Genomic DNA, 9,665 nt, shown 5'->3' with positions numbered 1-9,665 from the left:
CCTGTTGGTATGTCGGATGCTTTCTGGATATTTGTAAGTGCATCTTACTGGAGCTTTGTCGCCACATCGTCACCAGCTCTGGCGTTGATTTGGTTGCCTGGGCTTTCCAAGCAGGCCGTCCTCCCGTCTGTTCTTCTCTAATCACCGAGGGCATTGGCACCTGTGTTTGCTGCTGCTGTGCTAGAGGTTCTTTCTGTGTGGTCTTTGGGAGCTTCGATTAGCTGAGGTTTGCTGTAAGCGTCACGGAGCTGTCTACACGGGGTGCTTCTTGTCCTCTGCCTGCCAGCTGGCCACTGACTTCACCGTGGGCCCCCCGGCATGGCCGGCACTGGCCCCCACGCTCTGCCTTGTGTAGGGGGTGGGCTTCTGGGATGCCCGTACTCTGAGGTGCACGAGGCCCGGGACCTCTGTGTTCTGCCGGGGGCGGGGGAGCCTTGCATTCACTGCACAGTGTGGAACATGATTGTCAGCTGAACTGTTAGGGTCATCCCTCGGAATCCAAAACACACTCCACGTTCAGAATAGGTTGGTTTTTGCTTCTTGCCGAGTGGTGCCTTGTAGCGGAACTGATCCCTTTGAGCCAGCCAGAACATTTCATCTCACTGGCTTGCTAGCTGTGCAGCATTATAAATGGCGTTTAATATGTGTTTTCACTGCAATTTCACGTCAGGAAGGAGGGACTCTAGAGCCATTGAAATTAGTCTTTGCCCTGAAAAAGAACGTAACTCCTCATACAGCACGGCTCAGACAGAGTGCACCGTGAGGCCTCTCGGTAAGACTAGCCACAGCGAGGCCGAGTGGACTTCTGAGAGTTGAAACCGCTCGCTGCCTGCGCTTCTGCTTCCCTTTGGCCACTGGGCAGGTGGAGCTCCACTGCGGGCAGGCCGGGCGGCCCACCCTGACGCAGGCCCGAGTGTGGGCACTGCTCTCTGCAGCAGGGGGAGCTGCAGGGCGGGCCCCAGCCAGCTCAGTCATCGGAACCTCTCTTCTTCATTCCGCAGACCCGTATAGCGAGGACGCGGCCTGTGCAGTTACACTGGCCTGTGATGAGTCTTTTGAAGGGAAAGTGAATCCAAGAGCAACGGGTGAGAGGTGCAGGCGGGGCGGGCCTCTTGCAGAGTCACCTGGACAGCTGGTGGGGCAAAGGAGGGTGTGCAGTGTCTGGAGAGCCCGAGCGGAGGCCTGAGCTGAGGCTGGGCCTGCCCGTGTGAATGGCAGAAAGTGGGGTAGGGCGAGGACTGTGGGGAAGGGCTGGAGCAGGAGGCAGGGCTGGAGGAGGCTGGGCCACGCCAGCCGGGTGCTCCACAGTGAGTGTAAGCACAAGTCGTTGGAGGGTTTTAGCAGGAGACAGGTGAGGTTTGACCCCTTTGGAAACCGTAGGGGCACCTGACCCTGTGGCTGGTGGCTCAGGGAGCTAGATCCCGCATGGCTGACCATGTGGTTTAAATCCTAGCCACAGCAGCTTGAAAATCACGCCGGGCAAGTGTGTGCATGTATGCACATACCCATGCCACATCCTGACGGGGTGAAGAGTTGGAGGAGAGGGATTGATCGTGGCATGACCACACCCCACTCGAGGTCTCTGTCTCCCCTCTCTCTCCCTCTCTGTCTCTTTATTTGGCGAGTGCCTGTGCCCTCTGACAATTAAAAAACAAAAAGACTAAAATAAACACACACTGCAGAGAGGCATGTTGGAGACTGGGGCACAGTGCAGAGGTGGTCATGGCGTCCAGGTGAGAGACCAAGCAGCTGAGATTGGAGTGCCGGTGGCGAGAGCAGAGCGGCAGGGCAGGGCAGGGGCTCTGACGGAGTGGGTGCCACCTGCTGGGAAGGCGGGGAAACAGATCTAGATCTTCTGGGTGGCCTCTTGGGGGGGGGGGCTGGGCCTGGGGGGCGTTGCTGCGCCGTGGCCAGGTGAGGCAGAGGCGGGGCGCGATCGCAGGAACTGCAGCAGGGGCAGCCAGGAGCTTCCAGCGTGCGGTGCTCTCCAGCACAGCCCTGTGTGACAGTCGATCCAGTAGCCCGTGTGGACTCCTGACCTGCCAGGTGTTGGGATTGGCAGGGAAACAGGGGACCAGTGGGTCAGGGGAGTCCGGAGAGAAGCCAGGCGAGAGGGTGTCCTGGAAGCCTAGGGAGGGGAGTGTGGGGGCGAGCGTGGGCGCCCAGATCCTCTGAGCGGAGTTCCGTGGGATAGTTCGGGCAGCCGGGAAGGGACCAGAGTCGACGGGGCAGTGTGTGGGACCTTGGTGTAACCCCTCTGAACCCCGACTAAAGCGACCAGACAACCTTCATGGTACTTTCCTCTCTGGACTGTTTACGGCAAGGAGGAAGGAGGGTCTGTAGGGCCCCATAGTGTTTAAATGAGCTAACGGCCGGATCAGGAAACTGCAGCTTCAGAAGTAGGCATGAGGAGTATATTTAAGTTCCATACCACTTCGATAAGGCTTTTCTTTTTTTTTTAATGTGTGTGCGAAAGAGTGCGGGTCCTCACGAGAGGGAGGGGGAGGGGCACTCCCCACTGGGCGTGGTCCTGCCGCGTCCCTTGTCCTTTATTTCTCTGTCCTGTGGGGTTTTGGACATGCATGCATGTGTGCTCTGTGTGTTCTCCAAGGCGCCAGGGCCAGGGTTTGGATCATAAGCAGTCATGTGGGAGTCCGCTTCCTCCGCCGCGAGGCCCTGAGGCTGACCTGATGTGGAGTGTTTACTTATACCTCACTGTAGCTGACTTCGTAATGTACTGTATTATTATTTTTAAATTACTAGACAGTACTTGTGCTCACTAGGGAGAGGGAGTCCTCCAGCAGGTGTGGCCACACTGCGTTCCTTCCCCTCCGTTTCCCCGTCCTGTGGAGACTGGGGCACGCGTTTCAGGCTGCGTCCTGGACTCCCCACCACTGCGGTGGCCGTGAGGTGGGACTCAATGTGCGGGTGTCCTAACTGCCGAAGGGCTCTCGGGTTTTAGATTGCTGTTCCTACTCTGGCCACTTTCCCGTTTCAGACGTTCACACTGTCCTGAAGATGCGAAGCGACCTGCTGTTTTATTTTGCTTTCATCCGTGAGGCCGTGTGATAGCTTCAAGTTAACTGTCACTCTCCTTTCTGTGTATACCTTGTTTTTACGTTTAAGTCAGAATGCCTTCCTAACCTTGTTCTTGGAATTTTACAAAACGATGCAGATGATCACATGGAGAAAGAAGTTTTCTGTGTCCATCCCTCTCCGCTTGATCCTGCTCAGAAATGCCGTGGCAGAGTTGAGAGTGCTGCTGTGGCCGTCGGGGGCGCCCGGTCGCTTCCGCGGTCAGGGAAAGGCAGCAGGTGGCACTCTGCACAGAGGGCGTGTCCTGCCGCAGGGGGGCTGGCCCGCGAGAACACAGCACACCTCCAGTCTTCCATGACTTCAGACCAAGTTCTTCAAAGCGTTGGGTTTCTGAGTTGCATTTCAATGAAAAATAGTGTACATTGTAACTCTAGGAGAAAATAAGTTCTTTCCAGACTCAGTTTGTCTTATATTTATCTGATTTTTAAGAAATTCTATAGGTTTGGGCCAGCAGGTGGTGTGGGGGGTAAGGCACTGGATTCACACATGGTCACCACAGCTCAGGTCCTAGACCTGGTGACTTGAAAATCACACTGGGTGCATGTGCTACATACCCAAGATCCTGAGAGGAGAATGGAGAAGGGATTGTGGTGGCCATCCCCCGGGGGGTGATTTCTCACTTTCCCTCTCTCTGTCTCTCTTTCTCCACTGGTGGCCCGGTTGTTATGTGCGCCAGACCCACATGGCTGACTGTACCATTTGAGTCCTGGTTCCCAGTGGCTTGTGAAGCACGCCAGGCATGTGTGTGTACGGGCTCCAAATCCTGAAAGGAGGGAGGGAACTGTGTAACCGTGCCCAGGGGACTGCGTGCTCCTCTCTGTCTCTGTCTCTCTGGTGGACGCGTGTCCTCTGGCAGGTTTAAAGAGTCTCCTCTCTCTCTGTCTCTGTCTCTCTGGCGGACGCGTGTCCTCTGGCAGGTTTAAAGAGTCTCCTCTCTCTCTGTCTCTGTCTCTCTGGCAGGTGCGCGTGTGCTCTGGCAGGTTTGAAGAGGCTCCTTTCCTTCGGAGCCTGCATCTCCCCTGGGCGGTGTCTGTAGCCGCGTCTCTGTCATCACACAGCAGGTCGCTCCTGGGGCCTGTGGCTGTTTTGTTCACACAGGGCAAGGGTGTGGACCGACCAGGTCCGCAGCAGCTTGGGGCGCCTATACGGGGTTACCAGACTGAGCCAGGCGGCCTCTCGGGGTGCACTTTCCAGGAGGGGCGTGCTGCTTCGCAGCTACCTGCCTCTTGTGGCAGGGCGTCGTGTCCGGGGCGCTTCCCCTCAGAGAGCCCTGGTGCGTGTGTGTGTTCTGGTCCTGGGTGGGCAGAGCAGGTGGCCCCACCTGCACGGGTAGCTGGGACGTCCGAGACACCAGGATGGTGCCCCTGCTCCGCTCACCCGCTCTTGGCCGCTAGCCGAGTCATGGTTTCCTTACTGGAGAGAGGTGTGAAGATACCTGCCTCGGGGGTGAGTGAGCTGATGTCCCGCAGTGCTGTTTGTCACAGGGCTGGCACAGGCGGGGTCTGCTTTGTCCCGGATCAGTGTGGTCTGACCAGCCCTTCATCGGGGTGAGAAGGGGTTGACACTTCTTTAGACCCGTGTTGAGCACCTCCTTCGGAGGAGATCCGCAAGAAGGAAGGAGCACACGGTGGGCCGCCGAGGGGCCCAGACGGCCAGCCCGGGTTCTCTGAGCTGTGTGCAGGGTTAGGACGATGGCTGACGCTCCCGATGGAGTGAGCGTCTCCACCCGCGCCGTCCCTGGGCGGTGCTGTCAGAACAGCCGGGCCACCCCGACCCTTCTCCCTGAGGCCCTTCTCCCTTGAGTCCTGTCACGGCACAGTGGCCTCTCTGGCGGCCATTTGACTTTGGCACCCTCTGGCAGATGAGGCAGCTCCTCTGTTTCTCCCAAGGAGTGTGGTTGCCAGCCCTGCTCCTGGTGGTCTGGCTAACTGGCCTTTCCACACATTGCCTTATGTTCTCAGTGTTCCCCAAAACGCCGGCCCGTGCTGTGCCAGCCTGTGCCTACTGCCCGGGCCCAGCTGGCATTGCAGGATCAGGAGCTGCAGAGAGTTCAAGGGGCTGGTCGTCAGTTATTTTGCTTTTTTGGGTAGAGTGCAGGGGTAAACAGAGGGTGTACCCGTTTCTTTTTTTTATTATTTTTATTTATTTATTTAATTTGAATATTTTTATTTTAAAGAGAGTCTTACTATAGGGTATGTGCGCTTGCTGCAGAGCCAGAGAGAGCCAGAGAGACAGAAAGCGAGAATCACCCTCCAGTGGGGATGGCCATGCCACAATCCTTTTTCCCCCATTCTCCTCTCGGGATCTTGGGCTCACCTATACAAGAACAAGGCATGAATTTCAAGCTGCCAGGTCCAGGAATCTAACTGTAGTTGTCCATGTGGGATCCAGGGCCTTAGCCACCACACCACCTGCTGGACTCTTAACTCTTTTTGATTTTCACAGGGATTTTATCACAGGTATCTGTTGCCCTTCACTTTCTTTGTTGTTTCCTTACCACCAGGTCTTAGTTAGGCCTTATCTGTCCATCCCAAATTGCATAAAAATACTTCCAGAGAAGTAGATTTGATTTCTTTTCTTTCACAAAGTATGGGGATCTATTTAAATCCAAATATTCCTTCTTTGGTAATATTCAATATCCTGTCAATATTAGATAGAATCTTGGTGTGAAGACCCTGTTGCAGATACCTGTCTTTTTTTTTCATATGATAAAAATAAAGAATCTTTAAAAATAGTGAATTTATTTACAGACTCTTTATTTTGTAGATAACAAACCAGAGGTCAAATATGACCTTAACTAACTCACAGACATTTAGCCAATTAGTATTGAGTCAAATATTCTTGAGTCTTGGGTGTGGTGATTTTATAAATGTTCAAATAAGATTAGAAAAAAAAATACGTTATGTCAAATTAACACAGACCCACAGTCCTTCACATATATATCAGATTTTTAGGCGAGAGAAGGAAAACAATGAATGTTGTGTATTTCCATGTACTTTTGAATATTTTTTTATTTAAAAATTACTTCCAGTAAGGACACCAAGCTGAAGTGAACTTGCAATGTTTTTTAGAGGTTCACACAAGTTCATTATGTTGACCAGAAACCTGTCCCACCCCGTGGTCTCCACATAACATACCGGGCTCCCCAACAATGCTGCATGTGGTTTTCTTGTCTTCACACTGTTTTTCTGTCGTTCCCCCCCCGCCTCGTGCTGTCCCTCAAGTCCTGCTTCTGTCCCACCCCGTGGTCTCCACATACCATATCGGGCTCCCCAACAATGCTGCGTGTGGTGTTTCTTGTCTTCACACTGTTTTTCTGTTGTTCCCCCCCTCCCCCGCCTCGTGCTGTCCCTCAAGTCCTGCTGGCTCTGGCGGGTCCAGGCCGTCTTCAGTGCTGTGTCACCTTGCGGGACCTGACTTCTGGCAGCCTGGGGCCTGCAGCCACGGGGTCGTCTGGCCTCTTGGCTCCGGTACCCCGGAGCTTAGTGGGCCTTCCCAGCCGCCCCATTAGGGCAGCACTGGCTTCACCTCTGACTGGAGGGTCCCAGGAGCCCTCCTGTGGACAGACAGCCCAGAGGCGCAGGGCAGTGCTTTTCACTCTTGTGCACATGGACCCTCAGGACAGCAGAGGCCTGAGGGGACCACCGTGAGTGAGTGCTGTGCGTCGGGGGCTCTTGGGCTCTGTGCAGGTCGGGCTCTTCTCTGCAGAGTTCTGTGTCAGGAGAGCACGGCACAAAAGTCCACCCCGAGTTTCGAGTCTGCCCATCGCGCTTTCCTCGTGGCCACCTGGGTGACATTTGTCTCTGAAACAGCACGGGAGGAGAAGGGGTCTTGGGTGAGAGTGCAGAGGTGGGAGGAGCAGAGACGCTCATCCCTCCCCCTTGTTTCGGAGCTGGTGGAATGTGCCTGCCACCGAGCCTTTGCGGTCACCGCCGGTCTCGGAACTGCCACCGGGAGGCCAGCCAGAGCGGTCCTGTTGTGCCGCCCTCCCTGTGCCCCTGCTGTTGTCCACCTGCTGCTGTCTTGTCTGGTCTGCCTGGCCTCCATGCTCGCTCTTCACTGCCCTGTCCCTTGCTTCCCTGTGATGACATTTATGTGCATGGTCTTGTGCATTTGCTCTGGTCTGTCTCTGGAGATGAAGCAGCAGCCGGAGTCTGGGAAGGGGCTGTGTGGGCACCGTCTTCTTCCCCTAGTAGACACTTAGGACCATCTCGTCTCGACTTCGACCCTCTGTGGACGGAGGTGCCAGTACAGACGCTGACTTTGTGATGTGCTTTTCTCCGCAGGTGACTCCACTAGCGATGCAGGTAAGGAGTGGCTTTCCGTAGGTGCTTGGTGAAGGTGCGTGTGTGTGTGCAAGCACTCGAACGTATTTTCGGGCCTCTGTTTTAAACATTGCACTAGTGAAAGTATTTTATGGAAACAGACCTTCACTACACCAATTTAAGATGAATTTATGTTTTAAGTTTCAAAAGAATACATTTCTTTTTAAAAAGACTGTCAGAAGGTTCGTGCACTCGCTGGAGAGAAAGTAGACAGAGAGTGGGCGGGAGAGAGCACCCCCACATCGCACGCACGCTGCAGCCCTCCGCCTTCTCTCCCGTGTACCCAGGGTGCTTTGCGAACCGTCAGGCTGGGGTTCAGACCCAGTGGTCAGCCACCTGGGATCCAGCTACCTTAACTACCTGGCCATGGAGCCAGCCCAAAAGAATACATTTCAAGATTTTCTTCTAGAATACAAAATGTGTTATTTATATTCAGTAATGTATATTCACATTTTAACATTTTCTCAAGTATGTATTTCTTTCACTTTAGAAAGTAAATTTAATCATTTTAATACTTTGGGCTTATAACAAGTCCTATCAAAATAAAAAAAAGCTTTGTTCAGATTATAACTAGTATGGAACATACCCATGATACGAAATTTTTAAAATGCAGAAAAATATGCAGGAGATCAAATCACTGCTAATTCCATGGCTCCCCACTTCAGTGAGTGCCTTCCAGACCTACGTGTGTGTGTGTGTGCAGTTGTCACGGAGGTGACCTCCTGTGCTGCTGGCTGCATGTCAGGACGGAGACCTGGATGGACACAAGAGGGTCTTGCGTGTGGTGGACCGTGCTCATGTGGCCACTGGCTGCCCCCGCTGTCTGTGGTGATGGCTGTAACCGGGCAGCCATGGGGCCGCCTTGTGCTTTCCTTAGCTTGTGAAGTATTTCATCGAAGTTAGGTTGCCGGTTGGTCAACTGCCTTTGGAGTTTTATTTCTTGAGCAGCTGAATCAGCTGGCCTTTCCAGGGGGTGAGCGAGCCCGTTTCCCCACACCCTCCTGAATTTAGACCCCGTCTCTGTTTTATCTGCCAACGGGGCTGGAGCAGCTCTGCACTCCGCTCGGTGGCGCTGCCTTTCAGCCCTGATTTCTCCGCTGTCTCTGCTTCTTCCTTTGCCCATTGCTGTCTGGACTGCCATCGGTTTAGAAGCAGACGTTGGACCTCCTGGCCAAGACAAATCCGAGGTGTCAGAGCATTCCGAAATCCCCAACGAGATGTCGGTCAGCGTCAGGTCTGTGTGCTCCGGCCCCTACCCGGGGAGGGCGGTCACAGCCAGGGCGGCGGGGGCTTCCCTCTGGATCTGTTCTGTTTCTCTCATGCTTGAGCTAGATTATGGCCAATTCTTTGTACAGAGAAAGCCACGCCATGCAGTCTGCCTGGACCTGAGTTGTGTGATTATATGTGGGATGTTTTAGAGCCTGAGGGAAATTCGTAATTACGGCTAAGTTACGTACCTCGTCATTGGTTAGGGATGGCTGTGCTGTTACTTCTTTTTGGTACCTTGACATGATTGGAACCGTGAGAGTAGAGGGTGAGTGGTGTCCAGGCCGCCGGTTGTCTGGATGTCCTTGGCACTCTGCGGAGTGCGTCTGACCAGCACGTGTGTGGTGTCGGTGTGCCTGGAAGTCAGTATCAGCATTGGCTGGCCTCTGTGTCTACTTTGAGACCTGTAAGTGTTTCTTGTCCCTTTTTTGCTTTTCCGATGTTTGTGTTTAGAAGAATCCCTCGGCCCAGCAGTGCAAGACCAGCACCTCCTCGGGTCAAGCGACAAGAGAGCGCGGAAGCGTTAACAGTAGAGCGGTAAGGCTGGCCTGGCCCTCTGGGAGGGTGCCCTGTGTGTGCCTGTGGGCCCGAGGGGCCTTGGCGCCTGCAGCGAGGGGTGGGTGGGAGAGGCAGCAGGTGCTAGGACGACTTGCTAACGAGGAAGGGCAAACCAGCCTCATACCCTGGACCAGCGGTCTCCAGTGTGTGAGAGGGCCAGGCCCACCCTGCACGCCTCTGAGCCCCAAAGCCCAGGGAGATGCTGGAGGTCAGAGACCAGGGCCTTGGGAACCAGCAGTTAACGTAATGGCTATGTCGCTGGACTCCCATGTAGTCGACCGCGGTTCGCGTCCCAGACCCGGTGGCTTAAAACTCACGCCGGGTGCGTGTGTGTGCGTGCCCAAGATCCCGAGAGGAGAATAGAGGAGAAGGGATTGCGGCGTGACCATCCCCCCTGGGGGGTGATTTCTCGCTTTCTGT

The 9,665-nt window shown here is 54.5% G+C and overlaps 1 protein-coding gene across 1 annotated transcript in view; it reads left to right on the top strand.

The window, feature by feature from the left end:
- Positions 1-9,665, top strand: part of IFT54 (intraflagellar transport 54) — a gene marked incomplete at its 5' end in the record, with an annotated part of 59,656 nt that overhangs the window by 18,507 nt on the left and 31,484 nt on the right. The window contains 4 exon segments of the mRNA XM_027773216.1: positions 1,002-1,085; positions 7,383-7,403; positions 8,571-8,655; positions 9,141-9,224. Of these exon segments, the coding sequence (XP_027629017.1) occupies positions 1,002-1,085; positions 7,383-7,403; positions 8,571-8,655; positions 9,141-9,224 (274 nt within the window).

The sequence above is a fragment of the Tupaia chinensis genome, unplaced genomic scaffold, assembly GCF_000334495.1.
Source record: "Tupaia chinensis unplaced genomic scaffold, TupChi_1.0 Scaffold000332_1, whole genome shotgun sequence".
Taxonomy (NCBI): domain Eukaryota; kingdom Metazoa; phylum Chordata; class Mammalia; order Scandentia; family Tupaiidae; genus Tupaia; species Tupaia belangeri.
The sequence above is the reverse complement of the archived record's forward strand: the minus strand, read 5'-3'. Positions and strand labels throughout refer to the sequence as shown.